General features: G+C 42.2%; 1 protein-coding gene across 1 annotated transcript in view; it reads right to left on the bottom strand.

The window, feature by feature from the left end:
- nr5a2 (nuclear receptor subfamily 5, group A, member 2) overlaps positions 1 to 15,805 on the bottom strand; it is a 68,870-nt gene that overhangs the window by 36,849 nt on the left and 16,216 nt on the right. Inside the window, exon 4 of the mRNA XM_053322486.1 lies at positions 14,520 to 15,232. Coding sequence (XP_053178461.1) covers positions 14,520 to 15,232 — 713 coding nt within the window. The remainder of the gene's footprint in view (positions 1 to 14,519; positions 15,233 to 15,805) is intronic.

Below are 15,805 nucleotides of genomic sequence, written 5' to 3'. Positions count from 1 at the left end.
CAAAAATCCACCCTATGATTGGACATGCCCTCCTTCCAAATTGACCCCCCTCAACATTAGTCTTTTCATCCCATACAGTTTCCTTTTGTCCCAACCCTTGTCGAGACAAGAGGAAATAAGAGGTGGGCCTAATAAGGTCTTCCTGCTCTGCCTGGGCAGAGTGGCTGCTAGATCCCTAAGTCCAATGGACTCAACTTCTTAACAAGTCATAATGAACTCAATCACTAAATTAATTTAAATAAGTGTGCTGGTGGTCATTTTTGAAATAATTACTCCAATAATAAAATTTGAAGATATATAGTAGTCTTTGATGTCTGCTGTGTGGGTGTTGATTGACAGTTTGTTCACCTACTGCTCTCCCCAGCTCCAGGCCTCACACTGAGTTATTGTTGCAATATTTCATTAAGTTTATACCTGCGATGTTAGCACAATTTAGCTAAAGTAGCTCATATAAGCCAAACTGTGCACCACTGTTTCCAAGAAAGCAAGTCGTGTTTCTAACATGTGAAAGGCAACACCACACACTCCTTATTTGGAAGGTCCTGGCTTTAAATGGAAAGGATGGTGCTGACTGTAAACTGCAACTCTGGGCTTCAAACCGGCTCCATGCTACATCTATCTTTATAGTCTGGTGTGTTGTGGCGAGGCCAGACACAGGATTTTCATTTTCTAACTGCAGTTGCTGCCTATAGTGAACCAGTGTAATAAGTAATTTGTGTGCTTCATTCATATGTATTAACAATGAAATACCAAACATCTGGTAAAAGAAAAAAATAATCTTGATAAAATAGCTGTTAGGTGTAAAAATAGTGGATCATGGTATCTGAGGGTAAGGCATAAACACACATACACAAATGTACACACATACATCTGTGAGACTCCAAGACGAGCGTGGCACTACATTCATGAGGCACGAAAAAACAAAGTAGCTCTGTGGGTCTGTGTGTTACAGCGGGAAGAGCGTCTTGTTTTCTCAAGGTCGCTGACGATGGCAACAAACCCTCCTCTCTGTCTGATATCAGCACGGGGATTTGAGGATGAACTAAGCACACCCAAACTTTCCTATGCTGTTTTTACTTGATGCATAAGCATATGAAAGATAGAAAAATCAATAAGGCAAGAGATCGGACCAGTGAGAGGCCAGACATGAATTTCAATAGATACCTTTTCATACATGCAATGTTTATTGTTTTCTACCAAAGCTAGTCTGTTTACTAGGTAGTATGTGCAAAATCCAAAGTTTCCAGTAACATTTGGAATCAAAATTATAGTCAGCATTTGACCACTTCAGAAAAAATGAGGTTATGAGAAAGAAATGTATGTATTGTTGCCTCATTTCTGAAGAAAGTTAATCCATGAGCGAATGGCTTAGAGGAAATTAGCTTATTTTTCTTTGAACACTATTGTTTTCAGGATACCTCAGAAGTAGACTACCTACCCTGCACCCCACCACATACAGACACACACACACACACATACACACACATACACACACATACACACACATACACGTGCACACACATACACACACTTGAAATCTCAGGGCTTAGAGCTAAGAAGCTATCAACTAATTATCAAAAACACAGAGAGGCCCTAATCAATTATTCACATGAACATTAGGCCGCTAATACACATGCAGCCAAGGGAATGGCATCTCCCAAAAGTAACCCTTCCTTCTTTCTCTCCTCTCAAACACACACACACACACACACACACACACACACACACACACACACTCACACAGACACACACAGACACACACACACTCTCACACACTCTCCGACCTGCACACTTGCACAGAGACACACATACAAATGCTTGACAGTAATATACATGCTGCATACTTACACATACACCATTACATACACACAAGTGTGGTTTTGCATTCATTTTATTATACGGTCATGACTCTGTCAGACCTGAGAGAGAGGATTTATGTGCATGCATGCATGTACACATGTGTATGTGTGTTTTTGTGCGACTGTGCGTATGTATGTGTGCGTGTGTGTGTATAAGTGTGTGTGACTTTCATTGACAGACAGTGGGAAATGACCCCATAATCCTTGTCTGGCTGTCTGCTGTGTTAAGGGGAAGAGAAGACCAGAAGAAGAGGAGACAAAGAAGACAACAGGCTAAAGGCTTCCCCCTTTTGTATTATTCAGAACAGTAGAGACAGTCCTCCTTAACTATCGCACACACACACATATATACTGACATACACATATGCAATATACCTTAACGCAGACCAAAGCTGTTTTAAAATGCAGAGACTCACGCAGTGATGCTTTCTGTCTGAGAGGGCGGGAGACACAGATTCCCATTAGCGTTTGACACGCTGGGATGGGCCCTTTTTTTGATAAGGGGTTGTATGGGGGTATAGGTGGTGGGTTTTAGAGCAGACAGCTTTGAATCTACATCTACATGTGGCACAGCTCCAGAGATCCCTGGGATCACAGCCCTTAATACACAAATTAAAAACATGAATTAACTAACTGAGCATTTCCAGAGCTCCTGTGATACGTAAACACTCAAAGCATCAAAACCGCAACACTACTGAACAGATGGATGCCTGCCTCTCCCTGAAGTGCATCTACTGGCTTCATCTGACAGAAACTGCCATGAATGCATCTGTATTAGTAGACAGGGATCTCTCTATAGCACGGCTGGTGCTGTATGTGGCGTAGCGGTACTGCTGCTGATGGGAAACACAGTGCAACATGTGGTGTATGAAGTATTGGCCTAAGGGAAGGTGAAACTGCGGCTTGCCACCTGAAAAGCTTGTCTCTTTTGATATTTTTTCAGCATCCCTAATTCATTTCTGGAGGTTTAACAGTATTGTCAACACCTTTCTCAGCAAGTCCCCTTTCAGCATATTTGGTTTATTGCTCATCATTGTTTCAGCTCGCTTGAAAAGCGTCTTTTTATCCCCCTCTGAGAGGGCGCAATCCTAAAAGAACGCAGGACTGTAAAGCTGATTATTAGTGCCATGCCTTTATTTTACATGTATGGAATCATTTATCCGTGGCTCGTGCCAGATTTGCAGTTACAGCGTTTTGGGAGAAATAGAGAAAGAGATTGACAGATTGAGAGGTGAGGAAGAAGGAATGGTGTGAGAGTAATAAAAAGTTCTGGTGCAGTGTTAAAGAAATAAAGGGAGCAAGACGCAAATTAAAACCAGCAAAGGAAGGAACGCTTAAAAGTAGGGATAGGGAACAGGTGTCTTTGTCCTACTTTGCCAGCAGTGCTTAAAGCCATTTTCTCAGCTGGGTCGTTGTTTGGCGTGCAGCCCTATTGAAATTTCTCGCCTGTCGTCACAACACCACCACAATGTCTAGTGTTACACCTATGAAACTCCTATGTGCAAATTCAATCACCTGCCTTACCAGTTGAATATAAATACCCGTCAACTCTTTAAGTGTAAAACTAGCCGGCAAGCAGCCAAATCTGCTTCTCTACTGTCTTATCTATTGTCTACTGGACCCCGAGCCCCCAAGCTTCCCCACTCCCTGTCCAGAATAGGCAAGCCATAAATAAGCATCGAAAATAGACATTGGAGGACAACTGTTGACAGCCCAGTGACGAAAGCGGCAGACACAGGCACAACATCTAGGCAGGCCAGATTACACGCAGATAATTGAGGCCACGCAACATTGGAACATAAGAAGCAAGGGGCAATCTGTGTCTTTTTTTTTACTTACTTGAAAGGCCCATTGAATTATTGTGTTTCAGAGTACAGCTTGGGGAATAAAATCGTTGTATTTATACATATGCAACTGTTTTATCTCATATATGTATTTGATAAAATGGTTCACAAATGAATTGATTAATGTCTGGCTAATATAAATATTAAACCTGTTCTCTATACATTTAACTAATTTGACAGGAAGGCTTTAGTGATTTTAGTAACAGATTAATCATTCAGCTTTCTATCATACTATTTAAACTAGGGCCAATAACAAAAAATATTATGCTTGTTTTTTATATCCTGACTCAATATACTGTATGATTAAATATAAACAAATGTTGTTGTTGAAAGTCAGACTGGATATCCTGTTTGTGCTTTTCTTTTGTGCCTTTTGCTTTTATACTTTCTAAACTGTGTCTTTTACAATAATGAGATGCAGGCAGGCTTAAGAGAGTAAGATAAATTAGCTGACAGGTTTGCATAGTTCAATGTGGTGAGTTTAGTTTAGAGGTTGAGGGTCGGCGTAAGGCTGCAGCAGCCACACCTCGGCCCCTCTAACCTCCAGGAAACCCAATAGCCGGGAGCTATTTAGAAGCAAAATGCCGGCACTTCTGTCTGTATATTTACCACTGGTCTGACAACATATTGCCACCCTCAGTCACCCAGCCTGTCTGCAAATAACAATACTTTTCTACAAGAATCACGTCTAATCTGTCCTTTTCAGAAGTGAACTGTAAGCACCACTTTGTTGGCTTGCAAAGTTTCTGATGGGAGGCACTTTGGAAAGGTTCCTGCATAAACTGTAGATTTAACACGGCTCATAACTATAAGCGCAGCAGAGAGGGGGAGAGGAGAGGGAGAAAGTTACTTTGTACTTTGGCGGAGTGTATGAAGTGTTTGCACGCCGTTGAGTTGATTTGTTAGCAGCCTGGCCAACTAAATCAAGTCCCCCATATCCACTTTGTTTACCCATTTTCTTTGTCTCTCATTCCTACTTCCTCTCTGCCTTTCAATTGCCCTCTCTCTCTCCCTGCTGATTTGACTGGCTGTTGCCGACTTTTGAAACAAGTGTGTTAGTTCGGGGCCAGCGAGTGTAACAGCACAGTCTAGTCACCTGCGTCACCGTCTTAACAAGGAGCATGACCTGCCAATAAAAAAGGCTTTTACCCTGATCGTCCTCAAACAAGACTTAAACACAACCTGCTCTTTCTCCTGCAGAATGCCCAAAGTGCTCACAAATGCGAATCAGGCTGTGTTAACTTGCCTGAAAATGAAAAACTAAGGAGGAGGTGGGGGCAATTTTTGCTTTTCTTTGCTACTTCATTAGCTGTGGTTTGGAGAGGGGGCTAAGATGGAGAAAGGCAGATACAGATGGAAGTTTAAAAATACAAATTCTCCACAGGTTTAGCTGGATGGTGCAAACAAGTCCCCCCCCCCCCTCAGTTACATGTCTTGTCAGTGTCTATAAGCACACCCTGCACCTGCTCTCACAGAATGAGTGATAATGTAAGTTAAATGTTGAAACAGTAAAAAATAAATTAATAAATCAGGGGAAAAAATTCCTTGAGTGATGAAGAAAAAGCACAAGGAAGAGGAAATGTTGTTGAGGACAGTTGAGTCTATCATTGCCCAGAGCTCTGTAAACTTGTACTTCATGACAGCCTTTCATCCCTCATCAAAGCAACAAGTAGATGAGCAGACTTTGCACATGCTAAAACCTCCCAACCCCCGTCGTCTCCTTATAGCTGCCGCTCCTCCGGGATGGGCGACTTTAAATCTTCTCTTTTAACAAGTTTCCTGTTCTTCCTTCCGGCCTCCTGCAGTCCCTTGGGGTTGTACCTACGGGACCATTACAGTATTTGGAAAGCTTGTATCTTCAAGCCATCAGGGGATCAGAGGAAGACTTTGGGAAATTTGAATTTTTGTGAGATTTGTGGTTGCCTACTAAAGAAAGCCTACTAAGTGCAGACTTAAGAGCTTCACACTAAAGCTTCACATGTCTGCAATTGCCATCTTGCCATTTTGTACACTGGAATAATGACACATTCAAAATCTGCATACATGCTTCAGTGCTTTGCAAAGGGACACTTCAACAGCATGGAAACAATCAGCATACACCTGTAGCCTTCCAGGTACAGCCTCTGTTATTTCTGATCTACGCACCTTTTTTCTTTTGGGGGGGAGTGGAGGGGTTGACCACACACTGTTTCTTTAAAACTGTTCCAAAAATCCACTTTTGTATTGGTTGTATTGAGCAAAAAAAAGGAGGCCTATTACAGTATTTATGAAAAAGGGAGAGTGATGTCTTGGACGATGGTCAATAATTTATGAATGAAAAGAGGCCTTTGTGAACCCCCACCAACCTCCCCTGTAACTCCCCCAAACTCCTGCTCCTACCCAGCGCTACTGATCAAACAGATATTGTTACCACTAAAATAGCAACTTAAAAAAACACACAGGCAGCCGTAAGACCTGCCTGCAGCCTGGGAGAAAGACTGACAGCAGAGAGGAGGAGGGTGAGGAAGGGTGAAAGAAAGACATTGTAAAAAAAAAGCTCAATTCAGTGGAGATTTAAACGAGTCCGACTGAATACAACACAGAATTGTACAGGAACAATGGGAATGTTGGGGGGGGGGGGGGGGTACTGTATGTGTATTTGTGCATGTGTGTGTCTTGGGGGGGTGGTGGTGGTGGGGGGTGTCATCTATCACTGGACAAATGCTGGGCTGTGGGGGGTGTTGGTGGAAACGGTGGTGAGGGTGTGCGGGGGTTGTCGGCCAGAATGGTGCTGCTCCTCAAATGAAATAATATATCTTTGAAAGCCTACGCCCCGCGCCAGTCCCCGGGCCCATATATCAAGCCCAAGAGCGTCTGGTGGATCCGCTCCAGGCCCATTAACCTTCCACCTGTTCCCCCCCCTACACCCCCACCCCACCTACTGGTCCTCTTTTCACCCCCCCTGTTGTCCTTCACCATGCCCCCTCTCCTCCTCCTCCTCCTGCCCTTGGTCGCTGCCTCTTGCAGCCCCTTGTTCATCTTCCTATTTAACCCCCCCCACCTTCCTCTCTTCCTCATTTCCCTCTTCCTCTATTTCTGTCCCTCTCTGCCTGTCCTTCATTACCTCCTTCTCTTTCTCTCTGTCTCCTTCTATCTCTCTTTACCTTTCATGGTCATCTCTTTTCACTCTCTCCATCTCTCTCTGTCTCTGACTCCATCTCTGGGTCTGTCCTCTCTTTCTCTCATGGTCACCAAGTCTTTTCTCACTCTAAATCATTCACTCTGTCTTTCTTTCTCTCTCTACTGCTCAGTTTCAATCTCATGTCACAGCCTTAACTCTTCTCTGACTCTCTCCTTCTGTAGCTCCCTGTCTCCTCTCTGCATCCCTCTTTTTCTTCCCGGTGTTCTTTACACCTTCTTACTTCCCAACTAATGTAAAGCAGGCATGTTATGGTGTGTGTGTGTGTGTGTGTGTGTGTGTGTGTGTGTGTATATGTGTGTGTTGGGAGGGTGCAGCACAGCCTGCAGAATAATTCAAATGCAATGGACCAGGGACACAGTTACAAATCTCTGCCAACTGTGTGCGGCCGCCAACCCCATCATGCTCGCAGTTTGTCAGGATTGGGGTGTGGGGAGGGTGTTGGTGGGGGCATCGTTGACCTCTGTGACAAGACAGACATTGCAGCTTGAGGCTCTGAATCTTTGTGTGTGTGGTTGTGTGTATGTGTGTGTGTGGAGAGTGGTTTAGATATACCACTTCCCAGGGTTCACAGATCACGCCTAAAACGGCTTATTAATTTCCACTCAGTTATGGGGTGTGAAGAAAAAAAGAAAAGGTGCAATCACCGGTCAAAGCAGGGCAGGGGAAATACACCCCCCCCCCCCACACACCCGTCCTAGCACACACAAGCATGCACACACACTTGGTTGCACCTTGAAAATTAAACTGCTCCTGGATAGGTCATGGAAAAAAAATGTGTGCGTGTATGAGGAGGATAACTAAGATTGGTAGAAAAAGATCTTCCAGTCTGAATTGGGCAGGTGGGTTGTGCAAGTTTAATTTTTCCAAAGTAAATTCATGTAATATTTATGGCTGTAGATGGAGGTGGGGGGGTGAATGGAGAAGGGGGATTATGCAGTAGGGCAGAATGGGGCACATCAGAGCACCTTACATTATTCACTCAGGTAAATCTATAAGTGGAGAATATTCAGGTGTACGATGTGAGCATCAGCCCCCACTCCCTCCACCTCTTACCCTGGGGATCTGTCATTCTGCATGATTGACTGACATGCAGCCACTTAGATAAGTCCAATAAACTGACAGACAAGTATCAGTGCTGTAAATTATTCTACTGCCTAACAAGCTCTCATTTCATTTTCAGGTTGTTGCAGATTTCTATTAATTAAAGTTTGAGTCAACTAAAAAAAGTGGGCTTAATTGAAAATATCTGCCTGACAGAGTGGGAAAAAACCCATTTATTTGTGTTTGAGTCCTATTAAATAGAAGTCAGCTCAATTCATTTAAACTCATCTTTTCTGATTAGTTTACCACATTGTCTTAAATAAAATACTAATAAATTACATTCTTTAATTAAAAAAAGACAAAAACTACATTAGAAAAAAAAGACCACTAAATTGGAAGATTTTTGGATCATTTATAATAAATTGAAATTAGCGTTAGTGTTTTTACAATTTTAACTTCATGGATGAGTTTAAATTTCTTTGTATATCAAATCTGACATTCAGCCAATGTGCTCATCTAACACTCCTATCAAAGTGCCCTTGAGCAAGACACGGTACTGCCTGTCTTAAATGTTTTACACTCATTACCTCATCCTCTACCTCCCTCCTGCTCTGCTTCTGGACTTTCTTCAACTCTAATAGCTCCTTTGGATTTCTTTTCTTTCTAGTATATTTCTCTCTTCTCCTTTTTCTCCCCCATTACCACTTTCTTCATCCATTACATCAAGTCATTTTTTCTTTCCCTCTTCCTCTTTGTTAGTCCCTCTCCTTTCCTTCCCTCTACTCCGCTCTCTCCACATTCCTTCTCTACCCGTCTCCTCTCTCATCTCCCCTCTTTGTTTCACCTCTGTTCCCCTCGCCTGTCCTTTCCTCTCCCCAGCCATCTGTTTATCCAATATGGCCGTCCCATCTCAGCTGGGAGCTTTCCCAGGGAACAAGACTTCTAATACAGTTCCTCCTCAACTTAATGGCCCTCGGTTCTGCTTTTGCCATTCCCACTACATGCAGAGAGACAAAAAAAGAAAAAGAGACAGAGAGGCACAAAATCCTGTCTGGATCCCCCCAAAAAACTGTCCCTGGATAAAATAAACAGTGAGGCCACATTTCAAAACGTCATGGGCATTTTCCTTCCTGCTCCACTTTTATCAGGTGGATGGACTAAATATATGTATAAAGTTACACAGCGTTTACTCAAGACAGATTGTTAACAATAATATCCTCTTAGAAACGGATATGTCATCTATAGTTAAAGTAACAACCTTTAGTTTGGAGTCCTAAACAACTTATTTTATTAAGAATTAAGTCAAAATAATTGAGATGCCAAAAATGAATCAACTGGAATGAGGAGAGGGAAGAGTAGTGGGAGCAGGAAAAATGATCTTTAGAACCATCTACCTCTGATGCCCCTGCCATTAAGCTTCACCTTGCAGTTGCTGTTTTTATATGTTGGCATGTGTTGCAATTATTTCCAGACTACTGAACATCTAGCTGTTTATCTTATTATGTGTAATTAAAACCAGCAAGATCATAAATCTTCTCTGGGTGTTGTTGAAAGGCAAATGGCAATCTGGGAAAAACGGGAAATGAGAAAATAGGTGACGAAAGAGAAACATACTGTATATATTATATGTGGATTTTTTTAATATGTCTAAACTGTAGCAGTCTTAGTAAATTGGATTACTTAAAAGTGTTTTTCAAAATGGTGTTTTCCATTACTTCATTAACTGTTGTATACTGTGTGTTGACAAGGCACACAAAAGTGCTCACTCACACAAGAGACACATCCTTTTTTATTAAAGGGTGTAGAGAGGAAGACGGGTGGGTTGAAAAGGGAGTTGAGTTAGGAAGGTGAGATATAAACATATGAATCATCAATAGTCCCGATCGGCCTCCTAAATTCTCCCTCCCATTGTGTTTGTGGTGGGAGTCGGTCCAGTCATCCCAACGGTGGAACAATGGAGGAGAGGGTAGCATTGGAGCAGCCATGAGTCACCCTCACACACGCACACTTGCAAACAGTGTAAACATGCAAACACACTCACACATGCTGTCCACACTCATTATTCAGAGGCAGAGGGACATTAGAAGAGTTGTTTTTAAGAAAGTCATATTTACAGTTGTCTTGCATGGCTTCTCTTTTTAAGTACTTAACTCCATCTACCAGTTTAAACGAAACTTTATGATCCTTACAAAAGTGTCGTGATTGACAACAGTTGTGTACAGTCAGTCAATGTTTAAGGCATACTCACAATCTAATCTATTTCTAAAAATTCCTTTATGCATCACTTTTTTCAATGTCATATATTTACTTGACTTTATTTTTTTTGCTTTTGTCTTTGTTTGTTTTGCATTTTGTATTTTCACTTTCTCTTGTGAGATGTTTATTCAAAGTACTTGACTTTTCAGAAGTCATGATTAGTATTTCTTTCCCTTTTTTTTATGATTTCAGCGGGATGTGGTGGATTCAAGGGGAGAGTATATTTGCAACATTTTAAATTGAAGCCAGGGTGCGAACTTTGTTCTCCTTCTCTCTAAGTCATCTGTAATAGATGGCATTTTTTCTGTCTGATGTCATTCGGTTAATATGAGGAGGATGTGAAGTCAGAGCCTCTAACAGTAGAAATAATTGTACATGAATGAAAATGAATAATGTACATTAAACTGTGTGCTTTATTGTAGTGTTGTGTCTCCCCTATTCTGCCTATTCTATTTCTTCAGTTTGTGGGTTCCCACATTTCCCAGAATTCCTGCAGACAAATGTTTCCTAACAAAACACAGCATACATGTGGCTGCATTCAATTCTGGTTCACTAAGTCTACTGTCAAGAGAAACCATCTACGATACCCAATAACACCACACAGCAAAATTCACACAGAAATTCAAGACCAGGCATTGCCAGTAGCTCTCTTGAAAGTCTTTTATGGCATTTTTGAGTGAATTTGTCCTATAACACATACAAATCTGTCTGGTTGACGATGGCGTCAGGACGGACAGAGGGGTTCATGGCAGGACAGTAGAGGACAGAAGGAGGGGAGGGGTGGCAGAGTACCAGCCCTGTACAAGCAAATGTCACTTAGAGACACACACGTTTCCCCCTTTAGCACACACTCTAACACTGGGATGTTCTCATGAACTTACACACAGTACTGAAAAAAACACTAATATTTAAAAAAACATACATTAAAAAATGAACTGTATTCTGCAACAGTGTCAATATATTGGATAGAAACTCATAATAAGGACAAAATGAACTTAAACATACAGACAAATAATAGAATGCTTATATGCAAGTGAGACATTAAGGCACACATAAACCTACACACACACATCCACACTCGCACCTGTTTTCAACTTGCTTAAAATTTTATAAAATAACCACCAGTGATCATGATCTCAGTAGTGCCAAAACGTTCCCTCATCACGCCACGTTTTCACTGATTTCAAAACCAGTGCACCAGACCTGGTCTTTTTTCTAATTGTAGATGTGTTAAACCAATCAAGACTGAAGTAGTCTGGCGGGAAGAGCCCACCCTAACTTCTCGGATACAAGGTGTTAGAAATAAACGTCCCTCACGTCATTCCCTCATTCCCTGAAAGAGAGGGAGAAAGAGAGACAGGCGGTGTGCCACATTGGAAAAGAATGGGGAGTTCTCTTTAGAAGGTCCTCCTAATGGCTAAATGTTTATGAGTCCTGTGACCGAGGCGAACTTATGGAAACTAAATCTTTAAACACTTTTTTTGGCAGACGCCTCGCACACACCCTCCCAGCTTGGCTCTATTACCAGAGAAATTCTTTTGTTCTTACTGAGCTAATAATAGTGAGAGGCGCTGTGCGTTATGTGTGAGTGGTGTCTATGTCTTACAGTAATGTGGGCATGTGTGTGTGCATGTGTGAGATGAAAGTGTATTTATAGCTTCCTACAGTGCTGCACTACTCCTGTGACAAACTTTTTATTCTACTCGGCTTCCTGTCTTACTGGACTCAACCTCACATCTAAACGGATCTAATCAGATCTACATTAGCAGGCGATGTCAAAGGTCAGGTGGGTTCAAATACGTACGTTCTTTATTTAATTGAACAGGCAAGCCTATATTTATTCAATAGAATTGTTTGGTAGTTTTACCAGAAACACCTTACAGTACAATAAGTGTGTACATTTGTAGATTCTCCAAAAAACAAAACCCTAATATTGGCAATATTTGTCATAGTTGAGCTGATCAATAACATGCATGTATTCTAATGTATGAATACACACGTGCGTGCACACACACACATACACGCACACACGCACACACGCACACACACACACACACACACACACACACACACACACACACACAGACATAGACAAAAGCAGTCAGGGAGATGAAGTGGAGAGGGCAGAGGTCATGGATAGGTATTTCTAATTTGGTGTTGAACTGCTGCAGACACCAGAACAGAATAGCGAAACATTTAAACACACACACTACACTGTACACATGATCTCCAATTATGATTAATAAATTAATCAAAGCAATACACTTAAGGCTCCACTGAAAATGTCCATAATACCAGTAAAAATGTGTTCAATATTGCCAGCAGGGAACTGTGTTTGAAATGGAGACAGCAAACTATCTCATGGTTAGCTTATCCTCCTCACGATCACTGATACCGAGCTATGCTCAGCGGTCCTCCCAGTAGTTACTAATAAGAAATAAGCATAGGAGAGACGACTGTAGCATGTGTGGGAAAAACTGTCAAAGACACAGCTACCACATTATTTTTCGATCCCCCTTGTGTTTTAGATGGCTCCTTAAAAATAGGGCATTGAGGGTAGGTTCAATTATCCCCCTCACTTAAATAAAATACGCCCCCATGGGGGCTGTGCAAACTAGAGCAGGAGGGGTTTTTTGTGGGGGATCAGGGTGCAGGAAGAGGTTTGTCCTGCATTGAACCCAGGTCATTTTCTACCTTTGTAATAGGCACCCGGTTCAATTACTATTAAGCTCCAGTAATATGGGTTGTCATTATGCAAACATAATGACATTTAATTCAGCAGCAAATCAGAGAGTGACAAACACAAGTGAGTGAGATAATTGAATTAGGCTGAGGGTGTGAGAAACAGAGAGGCTTCACAGTGGAGCAAAAATGATCATTCAAAGTTAATGGGCAAACCACACACAATTATTAGCTGTGGCCACACCCTATGATTAGAACATATGTGTGTGTGTGTATGAGTGAAGTACTGTGTAGCCCGGTTGAATGCAAATACAGATCTCGAAAATGTCAATAGCGGGGACACAGCGCGTGCTAAATGTCAACATGTATTTTTCAAGGACTCTTGTCTGTGTTGTAATTGGCTCCATTTTAAATATTACATTTGTTTCATTTGTTATTTTCCCCTTTGAAAATAAAATAATATTAAATATTTGGGGGGAATTTTGCAACAGGCCCGGGCCCATGAATATGCAGCTGAGCCTTTGGCGATGCAGTGTGAAACAAACAGACAAAGGAGTGAGACAACGGAAAGAAAAACAGGTGAAGCACAGACTAATCAAATGCCTTTCATTTCACCACAAATATTAACTTCCATTTAGAGCAAATAAAGCTGTGAGTGTACAAACACACATACAAGACTCTCCCTTGGGCTCTGTGTTGAAAAAGAGCGAGAATTATCACATTTTTACAGTGAGGCATTGGTGGACAGTGATCATTTGTCAGTTAGGATTGACTGTGATAAAACAGTCTTGGAGGACACAGTGTTGTGTTGTGTCAGCCAACCTTTACTCTTTTACTTTGAAAAATAAACCAGCTTGAATATACCCAGTGAAAAAAATAGTTATAAAGAATGCCCAATATAACAAACTACAAGTTTAAAATAATCTTAATGAAACTGAAAGTAGATTTGATTGAAGAAAACACGATGATTTGCTATTTTTGTGACTCTATCTTCTATGTGAACCGGTCAGCTCTCTGAATTTTGTAATATGCTAATGGCCAATATCTCATATCATCACACAGTGTGTGCCCACTTAGATCTGAGGAATATCTCAAGGGGGGATGGGCGGTATTCAGTTCACATAAAACCCCCAGACTAGGACCCTGTTAGTAAGAAAAGTGCCTGAAGCTCATAGTCAAAGTTTTCACAACCCATAGCCAAAATGTGTCGCACACAGGGTAAATACGCCTGGCTGCTGAATTTTGATCAGGCGTTGGGACGGACAGCGGTGGCAGCTACAAGCAGACCCCCCACCCCTAAAGCCCTGTGCACTTGCATTAGTGTTGAGCCAGTACATAAAGGGGAAGATTAAAGGCCTGTTGAAGATAAAGGATTGAAGAGATGATGTTCACGAACTGTGTAAAGCACTGTCAATTATGGATGACAACATGTTGAAAGATTTAGCATTGAAACAAAATAGCAGGATAATTTATTAAAGGCCTGAAGAGTAACTGCAAACTGAATTAAAGTTTAAATATTACTATGCTATCGTAACTGAACTGATGATGTCCAAAACTATGAAAATAAAACCCAGGTTGTAAAAAAAAAAAAAAAAATTTGTATGTCCTCACACTCAAACAAGAGCACTTTTGTATCTTGAAATCAGGCACACCTACCTTCAATTCACGGAAGAAGATGCTGCTGCGTGCCCACTCCACGATGGAGAAGAGTGTCTGGTCAGCCATCTTGCACATGAGACCGAAGGTGTTGAGCTTCTCGTGCTTTCCCCGGCTGGCCTGCTCCTGCTGCAGATAGGCCAGGATCTTGGCCTGAACTTGTGGCTCATCCGGCTCACACTTGAGCAGCTCTACGATCAGGTGGGGGAAGCTGGGTGGCGAGCCTGACTGGTAGGCATCAACGTAGGCGTAGCCCATAATGGACTCCGGCGAGCTAGTGTATGGGTCTGGGTACTCAGACTTGATGGTGCGTGTGCCCTGGAAGTGTCCGTAGGCTGCCTGGTAGCCCTGCAGGCTGCCAGCATGTGGCGGCATTGCCATGCTGACAGGTGAAGTGACGAACGGGCTGCGGTCATAGTCTGTGGGGGGAAGGGCGGTGGCATGATGATGATGATGGTGGTGGTGATGGTGACCAGGGTGGTGGCCAGCATGGTGGCTCAGTGGAAGGCCCTTGGAGGCAGCTGAGTGGATGTTCTGGATAGCTGATGAGATGGTGAGGTCGGTGGGCACGGCTTGCATCACCTGGGTCATGGCCTCAATCTTTAGGCCGTTTGCTCGGATCAGTGCCTTCTTTTGTTGTTTAAGGGCCCGGTCACGTTTGTACATTGGGCCGAACTTGTTGCGACCGCCACGCATGCGATCCGCCCGTACAGCTGATAGGCAGAAAGAGAGGTGAAAAAAGGAGACAAGAGAGGGAGAGGACAGCATTAGTTGTAGTATGTGAATCTTGGTCTTCCATGGTACTCAGTCTTGATCGTAGTAATACAAAAACACATCATTATGCACACTACTTACTACCTTTGACACATTCACATAAAATCAACCAGTAGAGCAGTCAAATTAAGCAATTAAACCTGTTTGAAGTGTTTCATCCAGAATGATTTATCACGTACACGGAGAATTTCAAAAACACTTTTACAGACTAAACCCTATCATTTAGTGATAATATTTGTCTACGATGGATTGTGTTATGGAAATGAACTCCACATTTGTAACTTGTATGTAGGGCAAAGGTTTCCCTGTGGTGATTACACTTGACATTTACCTGTTGACTCCTAAACCCAACAGGTCTAAGAGATAGTGCAGTTACTCATTGACCAAAGACACAAACTTCTATGAGCCGCTTAGCTCGAGGATCACTGTACAGCTGGCTATCTTGGTCTACCACTCAGGAAACACACAACTCAAAAAGGAGATATTGGCAAAAGAGGTAAAAAAGGAAAGAT

Source organism: Scomber japonicus, chromosome 7, assembly GCF_027409825.1.
Source record: "Scomber japonicus isolate fScoJap1 chromosome 7, fScoJap1.pri, whole genome shotgun sequence".
Lineage (NCBI taxonomy): Eukaryota > Metazoa > Chordata > Actinopteri > Scombriformes > Scombridae > Scomber > Scomber japonicus.
Note: the sequence above shows the minus strand (reverse complement) of the source record. Positions and strands in the feature narration are given on the sequence as shown.